A 25,230-nucleotide genomic window follows, 5' to 3' on the forward strand; every position below is an offset into this window, starting at 1 on the left:
CCTGAATACTGGAGTGGGTAGCCTTTCCCTTCTCTAGGGGATCTTCCCAACCCAGGGATCGAACCCAGGTCTCCCACATTGCAGGTGGATTCTTTACCAGCTGAGCCACCAGGGAAGCCCAATCTTCACAGGGGAATAAACGGCAGCCAGAGAACCAAAGGGACCTGCTCGTGGTCACCATTTAGGGTCACCCTTAGGGGACAAGCTGCACTTCAGAATCCTGCCAGGACTCCCCTATTTACTCTCAAAACCGTTTCCTAACAGCTGCTGGAGCAACTGGTGAAGAGGCCTCAGCTCAGGTTCCGAGCGTGCTGCACACAGGGAGGAGTGGGGACACAGGGCACCCTTCGTTCTGCTGAGGCTCAGAAGTCCTAGTGCCTCCCACCACCCCACCTCGCAGCCTGCACCCCACCTGCTCAAGCTCACCTGCCCTCCCCACCGACCCCCCAGTGAGCTACATACGATCAAATCTGAGAGATGATCTGATCCAGAGCTGAAGCCACTGGTGTCCGAGTCAGAAGGGCTGCTAGAGCGAGAGTCCAGGATGGGCCGGGTGTCCAGGCGCGGTCCCCTAATGGAGGGTGCTGGAAATTTGTCCACCAAGTCAGATCCAAGCGGGTCCAGAGGCAGGAAGCTCAAGGGGGGCTTTCCCAAAACATTTCCCAGTGGGTTATGGAGCATGCTCAGTACTAGGAAGAGAGGGGGAAAAAAAAGTCTCATGACCTCTTAGTTTTCTTCCCAGACAAGAGCTTTCCCTTTACACCCAGAGCAAGACACACCAAGGCAAGACCACCAAAAGCCTGAGAGAACCACAGTGACGAGCGTAACGAGCAGATGTACACCCGGGGTATCTAATGAGAGGCAGGAAGAGGATGGCTTTCTGAAGACCCAGGTCCCTGGGTCAGTAGCATTTGGGACACTCTGTGCCACTGGGGGGCCCTCGTGACAGCCACTACCAATGTCTGGATACACATGCCCATGTCATCACAGGGGACACCGTCAGCACAGTTAGGAAGCCCAAACCATACTCCTTCCTTGCTGCCTGCCAACATGTCTATCAGAAGAACGCACCCCCTGCCCTTTCTAACACTACGTAGCTAAAACAGAATCCCATACCATGCCCCAGAAGTCTGGCAGAGCATGAGCGTCCATGTCATCCAAGAGGCTCCTGTGCGCAGAATTCCAGCCCATGCAGATTCTCCCAGACAACCCTGGACTTCCAACATTTAGGACGGAAGCAGTGATGTTGTGGTTGAGCTGCTTCAGCTGACAGCAATCCTGGCTGAGCCTGATACCACCTTCATTTAGCTGCCTGCTCTGGGAAGCTCTGAGTCTCCATTTTCTCATGGCATCTTGGGTGGAATACCAACTGCTTCATAACATGGTCAGGAGGGGTCAGTAATTAAGATAGCAGATGGAAAGCGCTCAGCACAGCAGAGCCCAGTGCACAATAAATATTTAAATATTAAACATTAAAAAACAGAGTGAATCCGAGGCCAGGAGCGATAAGGGAGGTAAAGTGGACAGCAGAAGACAGCGGCATTTTCCCACACTTGGCCCTGGGGAAAAGGGATCCAAAGCAAAGCAAAACACCCTTTTATCCACTGAGGTGGGGGGGGGGCGGTGGGTGGGAGAGGGCTTTGGCCATAGAGGTACGGTGGCACTGAGGTGAGAAAGAAGCCTCGTTACTCTCATTATTTTATTTTCATCCGCAGAAAGGGGAAAACACTCCCCTCAAAAAGGCTATGAAGTGAAACCAAAATAACGTGTTTACGTGTGAAACTGTTCAATACACAGTGGCTGTGAGTGGCTCCACCTCACAATTAGTCACTAGCAATTGAGTGAGACACAGGTCACCTGAGCTGGTTTCCTCTCAGGGTACAAGCCCGTCTGAGTGTCTGGCTGGGGCTGCAGTGGGCCTCAGGAGGCACGAATAAACCTCTGCAAGCATGAAGTCAAAGTGAAAGCATGCTTCCAGGGTATTCACCACGGAGCATCACCACGGAGCATCTGTGCAGGATCAGATCGACCCGCTCCCCCCTCAGCCAACCATGCGTCCCTCTCAGACCAAGAGAGGTAGTGTATCCTTAACTTGATCCACAGAGAGAGAGGATCAAGAGAAGGCAGGGTATCCTTAACTTTTTTTTTTCCAAATGCAGGGAACAGTCTCGGATGTGTTTGTTTATTTATTTTATTGTATTTATCCTTAATCTTTAAAGAAACTGTCCTACCGTCCTCCAAAGCAGACATACCGGTTCACCTTCCCACCAGCACGGTGGACAATCAGTCCCTCCACATGCTGGCCAACACTCAGGAGGGCTGGAAGCCGGTCTAATGTGTATGTGTGTTGGGGAGTTTATTACTTAAAGACTTCATTTTTCAAGGAAACATTCTTTTAACTAGTTTCCTGAGCACAAGCACTTAGCTGCATACTGAAACCAAGTGTCTCTCACGCTTGAATTCTGATACCCATCAGAAATTATCTCTGTCAAATTTCTCAAATATGCCTGACAAAGCCCTGTCTCAATGACACATAAAGTCCAGGCCCCTGGAATTCATGCTGAGAGGGTAGGGGGGTGGGCGGTGTGAAGATTTATTCCAGGCTCTTCCTGGGAACTGCAAGATGTGGCAAAGAACAAACAGAAAGCATCCTGAAAACTGGCAGTTCTCCGACAATACAGGTCACGTGTGTTGGTCTTAAAAGTGGTACCATTGCCCTGAAGGGCCTCATCTTTCTTCACATTTTGCAGAAACAAGTTTATGGTGGTGAATGAAGAGGTAACAATCACATCTTAGAGAGCTTTGAAAGCCAGGTTAGGGCGTTTAGACTTCCTCCTGAGGGAGGGTGGAGACACGTGGCAGCTGCTGTGGGGACAAGCCAAGGGGGCTGACCAGGGACCATGGGAAGACGGGGCCAGCAGCCAGCACCGGGCCGAGGCCGAAGGTCAAGGCAGACATGGGCGGCTCGCACAGGCAGTGTCAGGAACCTGCGTAGACACGGGGCTGTGGGGTCTTCCCAAAAAGAATGTGGAGGAGGAAACGCGTCCGTTGAGGGGCTGATGGACCAGCCACAGAGAGGATGGAAGGCACGGGCATGCGTCAAGGGCGAACAACGCCTGAGGCAAATGGAGAGCCAGCAGTGGCCACGTGCTGCCAGCTACCCGAGGGGCGAGGGGCAGACGGGAGGGGCAGGGCGAGGGGACCGAGGAGACTGCGTCCCAAGGGTGGTGCCGCCAGCCTGTGTGATCACAGGTGGCTGAGGTGGCTGTGTGCAGGCTACACTGTTGGACGGACCCACAGCGACAAGCAGGCCTGGGATTAAAACGTAACTGAGCTCCTCAGAGCAGGTAAAGGACTGGGGAACTGGTCAGAAGGACAGAAAGAATGACTGTGAGGGAGAAGCCTCCACCCAAGAAAACATCATGCTGAAGGGAAAAACCATCCATCCACCCCCGAGGGACAAACAAGATAAAGGGCGATTTGCTGATCCCAGAAAAGGGTGGCACCGCAGAGCGCTCCAAGAGTTGTCGAGGGAAAAACGGCATGAAGCAGGATGCAGAAAAATACTTGAGGAGATGTCAGGCCCAAATGATTTGTGTCTGGGGTCACTGAGGATGAGAAATATGGACTCTGGTGATTGTCTCCACCTAACATTTTAAAAAGGTGTGTTTGAAAGCAATGTCCATGCCAGTGTAGACCACAGTTCTCATTCATGTTAATCTGTGTTCACGACTGTTACTGATGCATCTAATAATCACAAACCCATCCACCTCAACTAGCTTACAAATATTTTTGACATGCTCACAAAGATATCTTGAGGCTTTGTCAAATTCCTATGTCAAAGCTAGAGATTATGTCTGTAACACTCCAACTGGATAATAAGCCTGTCTAAGAAGAAAATGGCATGACGACCGATGATGGCCACTAATGAACTCCACTCCCTTAAGGGCTCAGAGTTCATGGTCAAATTGTCTGTTCGACAATCTGGACCAGGTTCAAGGAAGCTCCGACCACTCACTAACAGCAGCTTCCACTCCCTGTACATCTAGGATATCCCAGATACCGAGTCAGAACCACTTTACATAAATACTCTTAAGCTGAGTCCTGAGAACTAGGTATTATTACCCCATCTCAACAGAAGGAAACCAAGGCTCAAAGGTCAAGTGTTTACAGTGAGTCTGTCAGGCGGTGAGTGGCAGAGTGGGACACAACCCTTTCCGATTCTTTGCTTTATCCTCGGCAACACACCACTCACTACTTTTTATTTTTTTTTAATACTCCAGACTTTACATCATCTGGTCCTGACACTTCTCTTTTGTTCAAATTTCTTTAAGACCATCAACTACAGATAAGCTATCTCTGGATTCCAGAGGTCAGTACCTTGGGATCTAAATCATCCAAGTCTTAAAACTTCTCTAGGACCTTGCTGCTGTAGGAACTCATTAAAAATGTATCCTGGGCCCCACTCCAGACCTACTGAATCAGAACCTGCATTTTAACACGATCCCCAGGAGATTGGTGTGCACATTAAAGTCTGAGAAGCGCTAATCTAGAAAAACCCGAGGCTTGCTACTTCAAGCTTCTAATCAGTTCCCCTTCATCACACCCCTAAACCTTTCCTAAGTAATTCTTTGCTTGACTTAAAAAAAAACTGTGGGTTATTCAAATACAGCTTTTACAGCACAGCAGCAACTGACATCCAGGAGGAAAAAAGAAACCAAGGTGGCTACATATGACATGACCCAGGGAGCTTGATCTCTCAGACACCCCCCTCCTTAGCCTGCCACCCACGTTATGGGGGAGATGAAAGAGGGAGAGAGGTCTAACCAGGAACAAATAGAGAATTTTAAAAAGACTGGCGTGGACTGCGATAACAGTTTCAGGAGCCGTGACAGCCAGGAGCCAGCTGAACATTGTGAGAAACGTCCACGACGAGACTCTGTAAGCTCACACCCCATATGGAGCAAACACAGAGAGAGCCTGGGCCTGACGCTTCAGGCAGACAACTGCTAAGAGACAAGGAAGAGAAAAATGCTGTGTGGACACCACTGGGTCACTGGGCAACACCGGAATGTGAGCAGGGAGAGCATGAGTTTAACGAGGACTCTCATCAATTCCAAGCTGACGGACGTCCATAGCTTTTGTTGTATGTCAGTGTATTTTAGAACATCTCTAGTCCTTACGGTACAGAAGGAAATTATATAAAGAAAGAATTGCAAATGATAAAGCAAATGAGGTAAACGTCAACAACAGGAGAATCCGAATAAAAGAATTTTGTATAATTTTTATACTTGTGACTTTCTGTAAATTTGGAATTTCCAAACAAAAAAAATTTTTTAATGACAGGATCAATTATCATTTGACTTTATCTTTTTCAAGGCAACTGATCTGACCAGAAAAGGGAAATCAAGCACAACTAACTGGGACTAGAATCCCAAGGGGACAAATGGCAACTGAGTACCTGTGGAGCCTCTGCCTATAAGAGAAATCGTCTTTTAAACTAGCTGTTTAAAGGCTCAGAAACACCTGTATAGATATCTGCAGGCACACCTGGGCACAGAGTTCTGCCTTCTCTACCAAGCACACCAAAGGCCCATCTTCACCACTCATTCCAGTAGTAACTAGTCCACATCTGGCAGAAAGTAGGCGATCAATGCGTGCACGAACAGCGCTGCAAGAAAGGCAGTATTGTATCCCCAGGAGCAGTGTGCTCACTGAGGCTATGCACTTTCCTATCAAGGTTACTCCATTTAAGGACACAGTACTGCCTTAGATACAATTCGGAATTAGAGGAAAAAACCTTACTTAGTTCATCCTGACCCTGCCCATCACCAAAACAGAGGTTGAGAGAAGAAGAGTTACCTGACATATCAAATTTGTGACAATATTCCTTCCACTAGTTTCAAATACTTTCTCCAAAGAGAATTATACAGATACAGGTTGAAGCGGGTCACTCTCCCTGGGATCCTCACAGCCACTGAAAACACTTCTACACTGAGAAACAACTATCACGGAAGAGCCCCCACTGAACATTATACCAGCTACACAGGCAAGCCGGGGAGGGGGCAGTGCCATCCGACTAACACGTAAGGTCAGCGTGTACCAGAATTAACACACCCAGTCCTGTCAGCACCTCCTCACATCAGCTGCCTGCAAATACTAAATTGGAAGGGGCCAAGAAAAGAGGGGTTTGACTAGAAGATACGAGGAAGACAAGAAAACCTAGTATCAAGAGGCAAGGATTTTCTAGCGGGTTTGATATTTCCTTCCACCCACAGAAGGAGCCAAGTTTCCGGAAACTGTCACTCATGGTCCAACGCTCTGTGGTGGCCTGTCGCCTTTAGCCCAATCTCATGAAGGACCTGGCCAGACAGCTCTCTGAGCATCTACAGATCAAAGGGAGGAGAGCAGCAGAGACACTGGGCTCCTCGGAGAGGTGGCACCTCACCTCGGCCCATGAGACCAAATCTCCCCTCTACAAGGATGCTCAGTGAGCAGCACTGGTTCCCACCAGCCAGCAATCGAGATGGAAGGAGCCAGCATGTCTTCCTAACTTTAAGTATAAAGTGTACCTACTGGAAAGGCATTCTCTTCAAGCCGTACAACCTAAAATCTAGTGGAAGTGACAGTTCCCTTATCCTATAGGCCAGTGACTGATCTCAACCTCCACTCCCCATCACAGGGCAGAGCACTTCCATCAAGGTCGAATGTTAACCTAGATGGATTAAGGGTTGGGTAGGGAGTGTCCTCCAGTCACCTTCCAGTGACTCTGACTTCTTTGCTCTGACCAAGGCCAAGGCCCTGATCTCTTTGCTCTGTTCCTACCCTGACCTCTACAACTCAGGGAACACGGAAGTCTTGAGGTTTACCAGGTGTCCCCAGCCCTGGTGGCCAAGAGGATGGTGGATCCTCATTTTGCAAATGTGACTACAGAGAACCGTGTGCTCTGCTGGGGCCCCCCGCACATGGGCAGGAGTCTGCGGTGGCGAAGGGCTGCTCTCAGGGAAGCCACAGGGAGGAGAGGGCCTGGCAGGGGGCTCCAGCTCATTAGCACTGCCTCAGAGGGCACAGGAGGCCAAAGCAGCAGCAGTGTCTTTAAACTGACTGTTAACTTTCTCCACTTTCACCCTTCTGTGCCAGCTCCTGTGGGTTTTACAGCTGAGTCACGGCTAGAGTTTTCGGAAACCTTCCCTGAGAGCACCAAGGCATCAGAGTCTGACTGCAGCAGCAGCCAGGAACAGGGGTCCCCACTGTCAGACACTGAGCCTGAGCTCAGCCTGCAAGAGCCCATCACAGCTGCGTGCCACCTGCCTGACGGGAGAAGCCCTGAGGGACACCCAGACCGGGAGCCATCATCTCTAGCCTGAGATGATGATGATGTTATTTAGTTGTTCGGTCCTTTCTGACTCTTTGTGACCCCATGCACTATACCCTGCCAGGCTCCTCTGTCCATGGGATTTCCCAGGCAAGAATACTAGAGTGGCTTGCCATTTCCTCCTCCAGGGGATCTTTCCAACCCAGGAATGCAACCCTTGTCTCCTGCATTGGCAGGAAGATTCCTTCTTTCACTGAGCCACCTGGGAAGATCCCTAGTCTGAGACACAAGGCCGCATACCTGGAACCTTCTTCCCTATACCAACCCTTGGTTCCAGGCTGCCTGCTCAAACTCTACCCGAATACACAGGAGGAAGGCGGGGAGAGCAGCACGTACTGCAGACATAACAGAAAGCTAACAGAATGCTCTTTTCCTGTGACCCCAACCCTGCAACTCCACATCACACCCCAGCTCAGGCGGTGCTCTTGTGAGTCTGAACTCCTTCCACCCACTCTGGATCCCACAGGTCCAAGGTGGTACCCAACACAGCCTTTTTCCCCAGTCTTGGTCAATGGACAAGTTTCATCCCCTGAAGCAACGGCCTGCTCGAGCCCCAGGGAAGGTCAGCAGCGCCTGGCCCCTGCACCCAAGCTCCTCAAGTTCCCTCTGCAGGGAGGTGTCCTGTTCCCACAGTGCTTCTCCAGGCCCCCTCCACTCTGCACTGGAAGTTATTCCTCAGTGAACTACCTGACTCCACAGCAGAATTCATGGTCCAGAGTATGACAGAAACCTTCTGTAAGGGCACCATCACGCCCTAAAAGCTACGGGGGCTCAGAGATACTGATCGTTTGGAACCATCTGTCTGTCAGGATGATCAACACAAGGAGGAGGCAGAAGAGAGAGAGACCTTGTCTGAATTCTGCAGTTCAAAATTACGGAGAATTAACTCAGCACTTATCATTCATTCAATAAATACCTGCTGAAACACCAGGACCAGGCACTGTGCTACATACTGGGGACAGAGCGGTGAAGAACTGGACAGCCAAGGTAGACGTGAGGAGAACTTGGCTGGGCCCAGAAGGCCAGGTTCCACAGGGAGGAACCCAACCCTGTTTTGAATGTTGCCTCAGAAAGGTTATCTGGAAGCAGAGCAACAGCAGGAACAAATTGCTGAAGACGACCCTCTCACCCCAGGCTCAACTGGCCTGCAGACAGCGGGGAGCCTGCAAGTTCTCCAGCACAGGGAACATGCTATTCACTAGTGAGCAGCCGGGACAGAAACCAAGGAGGGTAAACAGGTTAACCTCAAGGACTTCTAAGGAGAGTGGGCGGGAACAGGACGTGTCCTTTGGCACCCTCAGGCTGAGCATCTGGTCAGCCCACTGGGCTTCTGCACAAGGCATTCGTTAGGAGCCCTTATTTCCAGGTCCCCTGAAGTAGGTTCTCAGTCACCCCACTTCCTGCTGAGTAATGCTGCGTGCAAAAGAGTCACTGGGGGAAGGCAGGGAGACAAACACATCAGGTGCACAGCTGACGGGCTGAGACACAGGGTGAAGAGGGAGTCAGAACCATCTGCCTCGTGCCCTGGCCTTGGGGACCTCTGCAAAGGAGACCTTATGGCCAAGCAGCCCTGGAGGTGTACACAGAGACAACCCACTGTGAGTGTTCCTGCTCAAGAGTTTGGGCTCTGCCCACAGGAGCCAGGTGGGACAGAAAAGCACAAGAGGCTTGGGATCAAAGAAACCCAGGTTCAAATTCTGGGAGCTGTGTCGCTCTTGGAATTGCACAAGCTCTGTGAGTGTTACTTCCTCATCTTTGAGATGGGAACAATAATAGTACCCACTTTATAGGACTGTGAAAGCATTAAAGCCACGTGACACACTTCACATAGGAAACAGTCGCTAAACGGTGATTAGTCACTCTCTCCCCATCCCAGGACATTAAGGACCAGGGCCTTAACGGCCCTCCTGTTCCATTACAGGACTTCAGACACTGCGAGTAGGACACGTCACTGGGGTCACTTCTAACGTTCATCTTGCCCTCATGGGCAGGAAGGCTTCCTTCCCAGCCTGAGTTGAGGCCTCAAAGGTAGGCACAGTCTGGAAAGGAGGTGCCTCACAGAGCACCACACCCCAACCAATGCTGGCCTTGCAGGCACAATGCTCAAAAGCAGATCCCACCCCAGGGTCTTCCTGCAGGTCCCCCAGGCCAATGAAACCCACAAGGCAGAAGGACTCCAGCCCCCGGAGACAGGTCCCCATGGGAGAATCCAATGAAATGTTGCCTCAATGTCAAAAAATTCCTTAGGGGAGAAAATGGAGCCCCTGGGCAGAGCAGCTGTCATGCTGTATTCGGTATATAGTCCCATCTATTTCCCCTCAATAGTCAAGGGCATTTTTAAGGGAAACAATTTTATCACTGGTGCACCTTGAGTGCCTAACACAGTGCCTGGCACACAGCCAGTGCTCAGTATGTGTTGAACAAATTTAGCCAAGATTTCTCCAGCAAGAGCCCTGCTACCTCCAACCTTGCCCCCTACATGCTGCTCAGAACCTGAGAGTTGTAGAAAATGGTCAGATGTGAGCCAACAGCCACATGGGGCAATATATCACCCAGCAGAGCCCAAGGAAGAAGCCTGCACCACGTGCTCCTCACAGAAACAGCAAGGTACCAGGCTGTCTGCAAGGACGACTCTTCGACTGTCCAGAGCTGCTGAAACGCCTCCTCCCTCCCTGGAGAAACCGAGCTGGCTGCTCTTCAGATGGGAAGACAGTGTAGGCACTGGAATGTGGGCTGCATGTTCCCGCATCGCTGGCAAGGGTGCAGCTGGCTGGTGGGAGGGCTGCGTCCCACTCTAGGAGGCAGTACCCTCCTGTGGGCTTTCCAAGAAGGCCCAGGGCTCAGGGAAAGAAGAGAGATGGCCATCACCCCAGCTCCCAAGTCCAAGGATAACGTGGGGATCAGGGATGGGTGGGTGTGTCCTCAGCCCTCGGAAAGGAAGACATACCCACACTAACCTGCCCAGGGCCATTTAAATCGTACCACTGGGATAACCTTCTGGGTTCCCCATGGATGCTAGGGCCACAGAGTACAGGATCTCTCTGATGCAGAAAATCACATCATATTTATAAGTAAAGTGCTTGGGATGTGGGGAAGAAAATCCATCTCCACTTTAGAGACAAAGAGCTACGAGCACAGGCCTTTCAGGTGGGTTGCTGGGGAAGCCGAGGAAACTGTGGCTGGACACAAGCTTTTCTTTTTTTCCCCAGCCTGATTTCAGAATGACTTTCAGGCCAACCTCTCCAAGCCCCAGGTTGGCCTCTCCTGCATTTCTACGTGCTATAACGCATTCCAGAAGGGCCCCTGTAGCTAAGAGAAGCCAGAACCAAGGAAGGGCCACACCCAGCGTGAGGCCAGGGAAGGATGGCGCCCTGGTCAGACACTGGTCACCTCCTGTGCAGGGGCTCTCCGCCTTCTGCTCAGAGCCAGCAGTGAGGGTGGGGACAAGGTCAGGTTCACATGCCCCCCCACCCTCCGGCCGGCTTCAGGGTTCCAATGTGAAGCAAACTACCACCGCCTCAAAGCCGAGATATCCAGGCACGGGACACCAAACAGTGACACCACACTTCCCAGCCCAGGGAAAATCTTGAGTCAGCCAAAGGCTAGTAGTTCAAGAAATTCTACCTTAACCCAGAGGTAGTTACTTAAGATAAAGCTCTTCCTCACCTGAGAGAAAAAAAAAAAAAAAAAAACCCAGCCTCTACCCCCCCACTCCCCCAATCAAATGGGATTTACCAAAACTAGGCACCAAAATGCCAACAGACACAACAGCCCTAGCCTCTGCAAAGCATTCTAAAAAAAGACCTGCGCCAAACAGGGTGGAGGCCAGAGGAATCTTGCTGCCCGGTTCTGGAGCGGGGGTGGTTGAGGGGGGACAGCAGGCTCTGTGAATCCCACTGTCAGCACCAATGGTAAATGGCTGCCCCCACCCTCGCCTTCCATCATTTAAAATTATCTGCTGCCAAGATGCTCCTTATTAAGGTGTAACGCACATAAAGCAAAATACTTAAGATTTTTGTATAGTTACAGTTATTTCTTAAGTTCACATTTCTTCCTGAATGCTCCAGGATTTGCGTCTGGCCAACCCACCCCCTTGAACCATGAGAGGGAAATTAATGGGCAGTGGGAGGTCTGAGGAGAAGCAGTTAGAGGGGTTGCCAAGAAGCCCCCTTCAATTTGTCCCCATCGAATCCTTCCAGGACGACAAGGGACCCTAAGGGGAATGGCTCTTCCTTCATCCACTTGGTCACCCTTAACACAAAGAAAAAAAGAAGGAAAAAAGGCCTCCATAGCCGAGAGTTACTCCACCCGGCTCACCCTGCCTACCCCCTTTTCCAGGATCAATGTTCTCAGCCTTATGTGAAGCCAATTCCAATACTCTAGGATTAACCAGCCTCACATATGGCTAAAATTCTTCCCTCGCTATGATTCGGGGACCACCCATCCTTTATACAGAGCTCCCTAGTTTCAGAAGCCACTGGGAAATAGAATCTGGACATCCAGTCATCAGCCCCTAAAGTCCCCTCCCCCGCCTAAAAGTGTTTTGCTTCATCATCTCCAAGGCAGGCCTGGGCACTAGGGGGTTCGCTGGATCTTTTCTGCATAAGGCTATCACCTTGGGGACCCTTCTCAGGGCCACTTCAGGTACAGACTAACAACTCCAGGGAATGTGTCAGGGGGAGTGGGAAAGCGGTGCCTGCCTTTACGAGCCACCATCTGTCCTGCCACACTCACAGCCAGCATTTCCATCTTTTGCGAAACAGCTCCATGTTGTATGGGGGGGCGGTGGGGGATGCAAAGGGGAAGAGAACAACTGTTGCTGTGGATATCCTTGCTCCACACCCCATGCGCCCCCTCCCCCCGCTGGCTCATCTTCCGGCACTCACCCGAGTGTGTGCTGCTCTGGGCTGAGGAGTCTGAGTCCTGGGTGCTCCAGGGTCGGTCCCAGCCTGTGAGGCTCAGGGACTGCAGGCCAAGGCACAAGTCATTTGCATCTGGGAGGCCACGGGAAGAATCTTGCGCAGAGGTGGGGAAAAGCATCCTGCTTGTGACTGTTTCTTCTGAGTCCTGGAAGTCTGCTTTGGACAGGAAAACAGCAGAAGCCCAGAGTTAAGGGCTGTTTCCCCAGGATTATCAACAATAAATAATATTAAGAATAGTTTCCTCAGGCTCGAAGACTAGACATCCAAGCTGGCCGGATGCTGCAGCCGCTGCCTCTGCACTTTTGGGGGTGTTAAAGCAGGAGCGGCTGCCATACAGCCCCCTCCCCACACACACACCCCTATCCCGTCTGCATTACAGACTGGGCCAGCATGTGATCAGGCTGCTGATGCTCCCCGCTGCCAGTGACATCAGCCGGCTGAGCCGTGCAATGGAGAGCGGCATCACCCCTCAGAGAGCGGGGAGGAGCAGGGGACCGGCAGGGAGGGGACTTGCCTCCCAGGGAAGAGAAGGCACAACAGCCGCTGGGAACAGTCCGGGTGCGGTGCTGGTAAGTCTGGCTGCGAGGCAGCGCCCTCCGGTCTCCAGCAATGGTGGCCAAGCGGCCTGAGGCACGACTGAAGTCCTCTCTGCTGACAGCGGAGCCAAAGCAGCAGGCTGCCTGCTCGGCCAGCTCTGCCCTCCTGCCCCTCCCTCCCCTCCCTCTGCTCTCCGCCCCCAAACCCAAAAACACTCTAGTCCTGGACTCTCTCCAGCTGCTTGCTCAAGCCCTGGTTTTGCAGCCCGATGCAAAGCTTCACAATTCTGCTAGCAAAAATCTGTGTGCTCCAAGTGGCCCCTGAGCCCTACCCTGACACAGCAGTGTTTACTGCCAGGGGTGGGACAGGCTTCAGAAAACACAGCTCACTCGAACCCTGGGGAACGATACCTGGTGTTCCAGGCTTGTCAGCAGCAGCTGGCTACCAAGAAAGGGGTCAGTTTCGGCAGGGGGCGGGGGAGTCACTGGGTCACCCAAACGCCAGAGTAAGACCTGTCCTGACAAAGACGTGCTCAGTCGCTGTCGTGTCCGACTCTTTGGGACCCCATGGACTGTAGCCTGCCAGGCTCCTCTGTCCATGGGGATTTCCCAAGCAAGAATTCTGGAGTGGGTTGTCATGCCCTCCTCCAGGAGAATCTTCCCGACCCAGGGACTGAACCCAGGTCTCCCGCGTTGCAGGCAAATTCTTTACCATCTGAGCCACCAGGGAAGCCCCCTGACTAGGATACTTACTCCCAGTTCCCAAGTTCCCTCACTCCAAAAGGGTGGGCATCAATCTCATAGCAGGACCAGCTCCCCCCTCCTGCAACTGCAGGCACAAACACTCCCCTCACAGAGCCTGATCAGACCAAAACAGCAGAAGCGATCTCGGAGGTAGTATGCGCCTTGTCAGAAGCCCCAGGTTTAGGAGCTCACAGCCCCTGGCCCTGCTCCTCCAGAGCACACCGGCCACAGGAGGGGCCCTGGTACCTCCGGCTACCCAGACCCTCTCTCCAGGCAGGGGAGCTGCTCGGGACCACAGCCCTGTTCCCATGACCAGTCACAGCCCCAGCACCAAGTCCAGCTCTGCCCAGAACCTCCGGGACCTCTGCCACTTCCTATCTGCCAACGTACTCTCCTATATCCATCCGTCTCTTCCAGCATGACCTCCAGCCACAAGGCCTCGTCCTCAGAAAGGAGGGTACGGTGAGGGTCCCAGCCACATGGCAGGCAGGCTGCTCACACTGAGACCAGGGACCCTGCTTGCTCTGCCATTCTACAGCAAGAAGCAACCAGACGCAGGAATCATGCCCACCTGGGACCACCCGGGACAGGGTACAAGGTGGGCCGAGTGGGAGCTACTGCTGCTAGCCACAGGAATGGCTGGCCAGAGCCTCCAGAGTGTCCCCTTCTGTCCACAGGCGCTCAGGCACAGCCAAGATGGGGAGATCGGCCAGTCTGTGGGAGGGACTCCTCCCCTCGGAGGGTTTTTTTTTTTAAAGAGCTTTGCTGCTGTGTCATCCATCCACGTTATTCCTGTCTGGCTGTAGATACTCTGCCTGCTCCAAGCCTGTGTCTGTCAAAACCTCTTCACCACTGTGCAGGCAGAGCAAGAGCCCACCCATGCTGGCGCTGCCCCCACCCCAGACCACTCCCCCACCAGCTTCTCTGTCCACCCTTCCCCCAAGCTTACGACATACTTTAAAAATAATCCATATGTAATAAGAACATAATGCTTCCTTTAAAGACACCCATATGTAAGTACCCATCCCCCCTTACAAACTCTCTGTATGGTCCCTTCCACCACACTGTGCGCACACCCACATCTAGAAGCACTCATTTCTCCCATCCCCGGCTAAAATCAGGGCCTTTGTGTTTATGGGGACCTCATGCCGCACGCAGAGAGAATCTAGCTATCAACTGTGCTCTCGCTACCTGAAGTCTAGCGTGGCCAACCAACGAAATCAGTGTCACCAGAATCTTGTCATACAGCCTCTCAGCCCTCACCTAAGACTTCTGGAATTAGAATTGATCTACATCTTAATAAGATTCCCAGCTGACGTTAATTCACTTAAAAGTTTGAGTAGCACTGGTCTATACAATCACCCCGACTCTTTCTGACCCCATGGACTGCAGCACGCCAGGCCTCCCTGTCCACCAACTCCCAGAGTTTACTCAAACCCATGTCCATGGAGTCGGTGATGCCATCCAGCCATCTCATCCTCTGTCGTCCCCTTCTCCTCCCGCCTTCGATCTTTCCCAGCAACAGGGTCTTTTCAAATGAGTGACCATTAAAGGTCACTCAGGAATAAGCGGCTGCAAGCCATGCAGGAGCTTGGAGGTCTCAGTGCAGTACACCTCTCCCCTGACGACCAGCACTCCCACTGACGCACCACCTTCACCTTTACCCAGACGTTCTCCATCCCACTGTTTCCTTCAGACAAAGGCTTGCACTACCATCGTGGAATTCCTTCACTGGTTCCTCCAATTAACAGAAGGCACACCTGTTAAACCTTCAGTGTGGTAGGCTAGGAAAAATGAAGTGGCTTTAAAAGTTTTATAGATCTTGCTTTACTCACAAGATCTGCCACTGTGTGATCTCAGTCAAGTTACTAAACCTTTCTGAGCATCTTTCACCTGTAAAGTGGCAAAAGCAGCTCCCTCTCAGGTGTTTTGTTGAGGAATACATACAGTGTTTGGTACAGTGTCTGGCACCAACTATTGTATTGGTATTCTGGTTTCAGTAGGTGACTATACAATTTATCACCCAAACCAAGGCGCTCTGGAGACAGAAAGGGGGCAAACATTAACAGCTCTACCCATGCAGCGAGTTCAGCAGGTGCTGTCCTAGGTGGACTGGCGGCCACGATTCACTCTTATCTGTGGCCATTTGTGCTCAGAAACATTTTACTCCAAAAGCCGCTTTTCTAATGATCCCAACTCTCCAAATTTACCCACTCTGCTCTCTACCCCTTCGATCTGTATTGACAGAAAGTCTGAGAGGTAAACTGTCAACATGGTCAAATGCTCAGTAAGCTGAAAGGGCTGAAATTCAAAGGCTGACTTTACTGAGGAAAGCCTGTCTTTGCTTCTCAAACTCACATCTGATGCTGGGCAGGAACTTGACCCCTTTTATTGGAGGATATTCCTTATAATCTTTAGCCAAGCACACACCAGACACTCCAAAGATACTAGAAGCTTGGAACCAGCACGTGATGAGGTGAGACTTACTTCTAAGGCAATCTGTTTGAACCAAGACTCTCAGCTTAAACACTTTCTATATCAACCCGAAGCCTGCAAGTTTCCATATCAATACCAACTGCAACATTTCTGATTAAGTTTCTTGATTTGGTTCAGAATTTTAAAATGATCTCCCCTTGAAAATATGGTACCTTCTTCATAATCGCCCAAATTTCTTAGCAACTGGAAAACTCAAGTAAACTGACCCAAAGTCCAAAGTTTGTCACAGTCTAGAACAGAATGACCACTGAGAGGATCAAAACGCAGAGGTGACCCAAGGGCTGATTCTAGGGCATGCAGGCATGCAGGCATGCTCAGCTACAGCTAAGCCACTTCAGTCGTGTCCGACTCTGTGCGACCCCATAGACGGCAGCCCACCAGGCTCCCCTGTCCCTGGGATTCTCCAGGCAAGAACACTGGAGTGGGTTGCCATTTCCTTCTCCAATGCATGAAAGTGAAAAGTGAAAGTGAAGTCGCTTAGCCATGTCCGACCCTCAGCGACCCCATGGACTGCAGCCTTCCAGGCTCCTCCGTCCACGGGATTTTCCAGGCAAGAGTACTGGAGTGGGGTGCCATTGCCTTCTCCAGCAGGCATGCTCAGTCTTATCCAACTCTCTGCGACCCCATGGACTGTAACCCACCAGGATCCTCTGTCCATGGAATTCTCCAGGCAAGAACATTGGGGTGGGTTGCCATTTCCTCCTTCAGGGGATCTTCCTGACAGAGGGATCGAACCTGGGTCTCCTTGCATTGGCGGGCAGGTTCTTTACCACTGAACCACCTGGGAAGCCCTCAAGAGGAGTACAGCCTCACCTCTAATCTTCTCCATCCTGAGTCTAAGAGCCTGTCTATCCGCTGATGACTCCTCTGCCAACAAGACTTGGCATGACATTGCTCATGGTCCTCTGCAACTATCATTCTTGAGCATCTGGCAACTAAGGAGGTGAAACAAGGAGAGAAGAGTGACTTCAGGCCTCCATTTATGAAGCCATTGTGCAGGATCCGTAGTATAAAGGCCCATGGTGCTTGCAAGAAGTCAGCTGAGGCCCCCAGGAAACACAAGCTGGCTTCACAGAGCAGATGCCACATGAGCTGATCCTAGGGGAAAGGGGATCCAGTTCAGAGGAGTTAACAGGAGAGAAGGTAAGCAAGGTTTGTTTGGGCCAACCAAGCCAGGAAGAACTGAGGCAGGAAAATGAAACTGATGCTCAGGAGTGTAGTGAACTCTTTACACTGTTGAACAATAATTAATGTGGTAAAGCACTCAGGATGAACCAGAGACCAGAGCTAGGGAAGCAGTCAAGGACATATGGGATGAAAGGAAGGAGGAGGAAGAAGGCAGAAAAGCAGATGGATAAGGAGGGAAGAGAAGGGGTTGGGGGCAGAGAAATATGTTAAATGACTTAACAGACTACAAAGCTGCATCTACATCATGACTATAACTATGTGAAAATGTTGTTTGTCGATAGATGTTGGTAAAGAACACAGAAAAACACAGCTTAACGGGTGAGGGTAGCAGGCCACTCACGGATTTATCTTCCTTTAGTCACTGCACAAACAGTATCACAAAAGTGGTGTTCTCCTTTCTTTTTCCTCTTTAGCATTTTGACAAGCACACTATTACAGTCTATACAGCAACCATACTTGAACTCTCTTACAAAATCTCAGCTTCGCCTCTAAATCCAGCCCCTGGGAACAGGAGAGGACACTGCGTCACTGGTCCCCACTAGATTTCTTCTGAATAACTGACTTTACAGTAAGCTGAGGCTACTTAAATCAGTGCTTTACTTTCTTAAAAGTTTTTTTAAAGCTCATAAAGTGTCATTTCTGAGAATGTATTTCTAAAAAGACCATTTGAAAGACTATCCCCCAACCCTGCCACTTCTGCCAAATCAGGAAAACAGAAACGATTCTGTAAATCCATTTTGGTAACCTGAAGCAAAAGAGCCACCATGCAAGAAGTCAGACACCTGTCAATATGTCAACCACTGTTGCACTGGGGCCCTTGACCACGCACGCCAGGAAGACTGCATGTTCCCCTAAAGCTGTGCTGCTCAGACTTTCAAGGGCATAGGGATGACTCGGCAATCAACAACACTGACTCTGCCTCAGCAGGTGTGGGTTGGGCCCTGGAATCTGTGTTCTTAACCTACTCCCAAGTGATGCCTACACTACTCACGTGCTGACCACACTTTGAGCAGTCAGAGTTTAAAATGGTCTTCCTACCCTAGTCTCTCTCTCCCAGGTAATCACCCCATTCTTACTCAACACCCTCCTCACAGTGCTCACTCTCCCCAGCCACTCTCCTGCTGCCTGGCACATCAAAGCCGACCCTCAGGCTGCAGCTTACTATTAACCTTTCCTTACACTGGTTATCAAACTGTAAAGGCTAAGCTTGAGTCAGTCACAACTCCAAGAGACGATGTACTGTTAACCAGAGTGCTAATCACAGAGAACGCATGATGCACAGACGCTCAAGGAAACCGTCCTTACAATTTCAGCTACACTTTAAGTCACGTGACGGATTAAGCTATGAGAGACACCAGGTTTACTTTGTACTTCCGACCACGAAAGTATAATCACTGGCTTATTTTAGCCTTGACCACACTAATAATCTTCAAATGAATTCTGCAATTTATTTCAAAACGACTTCTATAATGTTTCTGGAAATAAATACTAACAATGTTTAAATTTTAAAATGGCATATACCATGTTCACAACGTAGAAAATTCAGTACTATTAAAAAGCTAATTCCTACCAAACTGATCCACATGTTCAATGAAACCCCAATAATATACATGCCTTCAGGTTATTCAGGGGGAAGGGTTTTTTAAACAAACGGTGGGTGCTTAAACAACCAAATATCGCTGAGGGGTAGGGAATGAACCTTGACCTCCAACTCACACCATCTGTAAACATCAGTATGAATCAGAGAGACCTAAAAGTTAACTTTTTAAAACTTCTCTAAAGAAACGTAGCCTATCTTTGTGAGCTTGGGTCGGGGGATGCAGAGCAAGGTTCCCTACGGAGGACAGAGAAAGCAATGATCATCAGAGAAAGTTTTGATACACAGGACTTACCAAATGTCTGCTCATCAAGACACCATTAAGAAAATAATCATGCAAGTTACAAAACGGTAGAAAATATCTGCAACCATACCTAACAAATGGCAAGTATCTAGAGTATATAAGAAATCTTAACTCAAAAGTTAAAGAAAAAAATTTTTTTTTAAAAGCACACTTAAAAAAAGAGCACAGAATCCTCAAAAGGCATTTCACACAGATACACAACTGGACAATAAGCACTTGAAAAACTGCTCACCATTATTAGTCATCAAAGAAATGCAAATTTAACCACAATGAGATACTACTACATATTGTGTACTACTACCCCCAGATGGCTAAAATTAAAAGACTGCTCCACAGTCTGCCAACATTTGGTATTGCCGATCATAGCTTCCATACATTACTGTATGATGGCTCAATCGCTTTTAGAAAAGCTATGCTGATTTTTCATACAATTTAACAGATACAATTCTGTGACCCAGCAATTCTACTCCAAGGTATTCAACTAAGAAGAATGAAGACCTGCACGTGGACAGTGACAGAAGCTTTACGCATGATCACCAAAACCTGGAAAGAGTTCAAGTGACCATTAACAGGAGAATACAATGTGGCATATACACATATATGCTAGAATACTTCTCAGCAATAAAGAGGAACAGACTACACACAACAGCAGCCTTCCCAGGTGGGTCAGTGGTAAGGAACCCGCCTGCCAATACAGGAGATGCAGGTTCGATCTCTGCGTTGAGAAGATGCCCTCAAGGAGGAGGTGGAACCCACTCCAGTACTCTTGCCTGGAAAATCCCATGGACAGAGGAGCCTGGCGGGCTCCAGTCAATGGGGTGGCAAAGAGTCAGAAGAAACTGCAGCTAAAACAAGATGCAACAAGAGAGATGAATCTCACTACACTGAGTGAAATAAACCTTACGTACAAGTACCTACGTGTACGACTCCACTTCTTTGAAGTTCTGGAAGAAGCAAAGCTAATAAACAGTGAAACAAGGTGGTTGCCTCCAAGGGGTAGAGGTGGGAGCCAATTGGGAAATGGGATGAGGAACCTGTCTGAGGCGATGGCTATGTACATTTTGTGGGGAGTCTCACCCACACATCTGTCAGGATGCACCTAATGACACTCGTTCTTCTGCATTCCTTGTGCATCTCACTGCTTATCAGTTTTACCTCCAAGAACCTCTAAACAAATACCAAGCATTAGAGTCAACATGCATACTCAAGTATTAAAGAACCTCTAAACAAATACCAAACATTAGCATCAATATGCACACTCAAATATTAGGAGTAAATTATACCCAGGTCTCCAATTCACTTTGAAATGCATCAAAAAAGGAGATGGACGGATAAATGGTTGTGTGAGTGCACATGTCATCAGTCATATCTGACTCTTTCGACCCCGTGAACTGTGGCCAACCAGGGTCCTCATCCATGGGCTTCTCCAGGCAAGAATACTGGAGCAGGTTGCCATTTCCTCCTCTAGGAGATCCTCCCAACCCAAGGATCAAATCAGTGTCTCTTACATCTGCACTGGCAAACAGGCTCTTTACCACTAGCACCACCTGGGCTACAATAAATGGTTAGAGGGATACATAAGCATACTTGATAAATGACTAAGGGGATATACAAACAGACATGTCATAAAGCAAACATGACAAAACGTTCATCGTAGGATCTAGGTGATAAGCATCACGGGTGCTCACTTTACAATTTACTCATCTTTTCTGTATGCATGAAAATGTTCACAATAAAATGGTGGGGGGGGATGAAGTTACTTTTTCTGACAAAAAGCAAATTTGAATGAAGTAATTGGTTTGATGATAAGAAATCACTCATTAAATCAGATTTTACAGTTGCCATTTTCCATAAGCAGAATAAGTTAAAATCTATAGACCCAAGGTTTTGACAAAACATAAAAGCATAATTAAAGCAAGTGATAAGACAAAAAGCATTTCAAGGGAATTCCCGAGCAGTCCGATGGTTAGGACGCCATGCTTTCACTGCTGAGGGCCTGGGTTCAATCTCTGGTTCGGGAATTAAGATTCTGCAAGCTGCACATTGCAGCCAAAAAAAAAAAATTTTTGTTTTAAAATAAACTGTATTTGTAAAGGTGTAGTTTAAATTTAACAATATTTTAATCTTCTCAATCCTTTAGGTAATCTGAGTTAAACACGGTCTCTAAGTGAAAAAAATAACAATAGTCATTTGAAATCTCCATTAAGCATTTTTGGTATACCTTCCCCAAACTGAGAAATTCAATGACCAATGTCTCAAGTAACAAAGCCTTTCATAAGTTAGAAGGTTTCCAATTCCTTCTTTTCAATAAATACGAAGGAATGAATGGAACTGTCGGCAAGTAAATGACTAAAAATAGATGACTGATTTTTTGCATATAAGTTAAGGAGTTCAAACAATTGAGTGACATTGCTTTAACAATGCCTTCATGTCCCATCTACTTATTTATGTGAACAAGTTTACTCAACAGGACACAGATCTATAAAAACAGAAAATAGGAATGTATTTGGTGTTGAAATCCTGAGTCATTCTGGCAATAAGTGAGTCATCCAAAATTACATGAGTTATAAAAATGCCTCATTTATCTCATTAATAAGCGTTTCCAATAACTAATTACTAAAGAAAATTTTTATCAAAAATTTTAACCTTTAGATTGTCTTAATCAATTGTTCTAGCAATCAATGGCCACAGCAATCCAAAACACTTATAAGCCTTTCAGTCACAGGAAATAATTTAAAATTTCAATTTATGTACAATTTCTGTTTCAGAGAAGTATAACATGTGATCAACAGAAGACTGAAATATAAAACATTTCATTAGTATAAAATTTTGTGGGAGAAGTAGACTAGAATTACAATAAAGGAGAAAAGGAATAATGAGAAATTCTCTACGATTAAAGAGCTAATTTACAGGTTTCTGAACATAGTAAGTATAAAAATCTCTACAGATTTTGATTCCATTAGAACCTTTTTCCAATGAAAATCAAGATACAAAGTTAAACATGCAAGGTATACATTGTACTTTTAAAACTTTTTTATTTAAACATTTTAACCATTTTGAAGTGTATTATTTAGAGGCGTTAAGTACATTCACATTTTTATGCACCTATTACCACTAACCACTGCCAGAACTTTTTCATATCAAAACAAAACTCTGTACCCATAAAACACTAACTCCCCACTAACCCTTCCCGAGTGTCTGGTAACTAACCATCTTCTGTCTCTAAACTCAACTATTCCAGGTACCTCCAAGAAATGGAGTCATGTAGTATTTGTCCTTTATGTCTGGTTTATTTCACTCAGCAGAATGTCATCAGAGTTTATCCATATTGCAGCATGTTTCAAAATTTCCTTCCCTTTTAAGGAGGAATAATTTCCCAGTGGATATATATGCCACATTTTGTTTATCCATTTGTCTGTCCATGGACATCTGGGTTACTTCCTTCCACATCTGGCTACTGTGAACAGTGCTGCTATGAATATCAGTGTACAAACATGTGTTTCCATCCTTGAGTTCACTTCTTTTACGTATATATACTTAGAAGTGGAACTGCTGGATCATATGGTAATTCTATGTTTATTAATTTTTTTTTTTAGGAACCACCATACTATTTACCATTATTTACAGCTATACCATTTTGCATTCTGCAAAAGCACAAGCGTTTCAATTTCTCTACATCCTTGCCAACACTTACTATTTTCTGGTTTGGCTTTTTTCTGAGGGGGTGCAGATAATGACCACTGGAGTGAGTGGTGAGAACTAGATCTCACTGAGGGACACATTGTTTTTTTAAACTTGGATACATACAAGCAAGTGTTCAAAGACTGCTGCTGCCTAGTCCGTGACTCCCCAAAGATCGTGCTTTTAAAGCCTGCCACACCCCAGGCTTTAACGGTTTTCTTCCTGTACCATCCAAGTGGTCCTAACAGCAAACGCCACCTTTCCTGCTGCATCACCCGTCACCGTGATGGTCCACAGGTGGGCATCTGAGCCAACCTGGGTTACAGTAACCCCTCCACGTGACTGCAGAGGCCACTCCTCGTACGGGCACAGCTCGAGACAACCTGAGACTCCATCCCTAAGGGTTTTCTAACTGGGCACTGGAGAGAGAGAATTTCCTGACCTCATGATGCCAAAGGGTGTGAATGGAGCCCCTTCCTCAGGTAACACAGAGGGTGTTAATGTGCAGAGGGTGAAAATGAAACCCACTCTGAGAGAGAGGCAACAAAGAAACAGAGTCATGACAAAACGCCTTCCTATTCTGTGAGCTTCCTATCAGCAGCCTCCCAACACATCCCACTTTCTGCTAAAGTTAATTCTAATTAGGTGTCTGATCATTTGCAAATTAAGACTGTTCTGTGTACTCAACAAGGACTGACCAAACAAGTAATTGCTACAGGCAGGTTGAGACTCTCTGGACGAAAGTCCCTGGTGGCCTGTCAGCAGGAAAAGAGCTGGAAGACCACCACAGGTTAAATCTTTTCTTCCTTCTTTCTTTTTAAACTAGTGAGCAAACAAGGCTCAGACAAGGCCAAAGTGCCAAAGTTGTTAAGTGGCAGAGATGGTATCATAACTCAGGGACCAACCTACCCTCCTGCCTCATCCCTACTCTGGGTACTTTCTCAGACCCAGGTCTACATTCACACATGCCCCAGCTCAGACTTGCTTTATCAGTAAATTATTTATTTTCTGAGAACAAATAATTCTAAGCAACTTCAATAGCATTGGTCTCTTCAAGCTGATTCAGACAAATATGCCAGCCACAGTGGAAACCTAAGTACTTGTACCTTTTTTTTTTTCCCCCACATGCTATGTACTTTTTCTGTGTCATGCATTCTCTAGTCATCTTTCAACACCGGGCACTCCTACTATCATTAAATTATTAATGGATTCCATTCTCACCAGTTAGATCCCCATGGAGCTTTGTCCTAAACCCATCCCATCCTACCAGGAGTTCAACTCTTAACACTAGCTCCTCCCTATTCTTATTATCGTTGCCCCAATCGCCTACTTATTCAGTAAAATGTCAATTTCACACTTTGGTGTTTCCAAGATTCCACTGCCATGTACATACATAGTTTTTGAAGCTGACAATTTAATTTCTTCCTGGTGGAGAACAAGAAAGAAGACTGATGACTGAAGTCTAGCCCCACCTACTTTATGGCTTCTGGTAGGGAGCTTCTGAAGCAGAATGTTTTCCAGACCCCAGTCCAGAGTCCTGGAATACAACATGCTGTCCATGCGGTATCCCCTACACTAGTTTTATGTTATACTAAAACCAGTATAACCTAATCAGGCTTCCCTGGTGGCTCAGATGGTAAAGAATGTGCCTGAAGTGGAGGAGACACAGGAGCTGCAGGTTCGATCCCCTGGGTCGGGAAGATCCTCTGGAGAAGGAAACGGCAACCCACTCCAGTATTCTTGCCTGGAGAATTCCATGGACAGAGGAGCCTGGTGGGCTATAGTCCGTGCGGATGCAAAGAGTGGGACACGACTCAGTGACTAACATCTGAACACAGTGAAATGTTACTTTCCCTGATGCTATGCTGGTTCAAATTTGGGATTTGTAGAAGTTCCTTGAACATTACATCATATTGGAGACCTCTTACAGGGCCAAACAATAACAATGTTGGTCAGCTGCTCAGCTGTGTCTGACTTTTTGTGACCCCATGAACTGCAGCACATTAGACTTCCCTGTCAGCCACTATCTCCTGGAGCTTGCTCAAACTCATAGCCATTGAGTTGGTGATGCCATCCAACCATTTCATCCTCTGTTGTCCCCTTCTCCTCCTGCCTTCGATCTTTTCCAGCATCAGGGTCTTTTCCAAATGAGTCAGTTCTTCGCATAAGGTGGTCAAGGTATTAGAGCTTCAGCTTTAGCATCAGTCCCTTCCTTCCAATGAACATTCAGGGTTGATTTCCTTTAGGATTGACTGGTTTGATCTCCTTGCAGTCCAAGGGACTCTCAAGAGTGGCCAAAGCATGGGAGAATCAGCTTCTAGAGAACACAAAACTAGTGATTTAAAAAGGACTGTGTGGGACTTTCCTCGTGGTCCAGTGGTTAAGAC

General features: G+C 48.2%; 1 protein-coding gene across 14 annotated transcripts in view; it reads right to left on the reverse strand.

Annotated features, from left to right (window-relative positions):
• The window catches only part of CPEB1 (cytoplasmic polyadenylation element binding protein 1), a 110,058-nt gene that overhangs the window by 12,899 nt on the left and 71,929 nt on the right, over positions 1-25,230 (reverse strand). For 6 of the 14 annotated variants that reach the window (XM_042235129.2, XM_042235123.2, XM_042235127.2 and 3 more), the window contains 2 exons: positions 12,262-12,450; positions 463-689 (listed from right to left, as the gene is read on the reverse strand). In XM_042235129.2, coding sequence (XP_042091063.1) covers positions 463-689; positions 12,262-12,415 — 381 coding nt within the window. In that variant the 5' untranslated portion in view covers positions 12,416-12,450. Of the gene's footprint in view, positions 1-462; positions 690-12,261; positions 12,454-12,811; positions 12,994-25,230 lie in introns of those variants that run through there. The other 8 variants (XM_042235128.2, XM_042235122.2, XM_042235120.1 and 5 more) reach the window with 2 other exon arrangements.

The sequence above is a fragment of the Ovis aries genome, chromosome 18, assembly GCF_016772045.2.
Source record: "Ovis aries strain OAR_USU_Benz2616 breed Rambouillet chromosome 18, ARS-UI_Ramb_v3.0, whole genome shotgun sequence".
Lineage (NCBI taxonomy): Eukaryota > Metazoa > Chordata > Mammalia > Artiodactyla > Bovidae > Ovis > Ovis aries.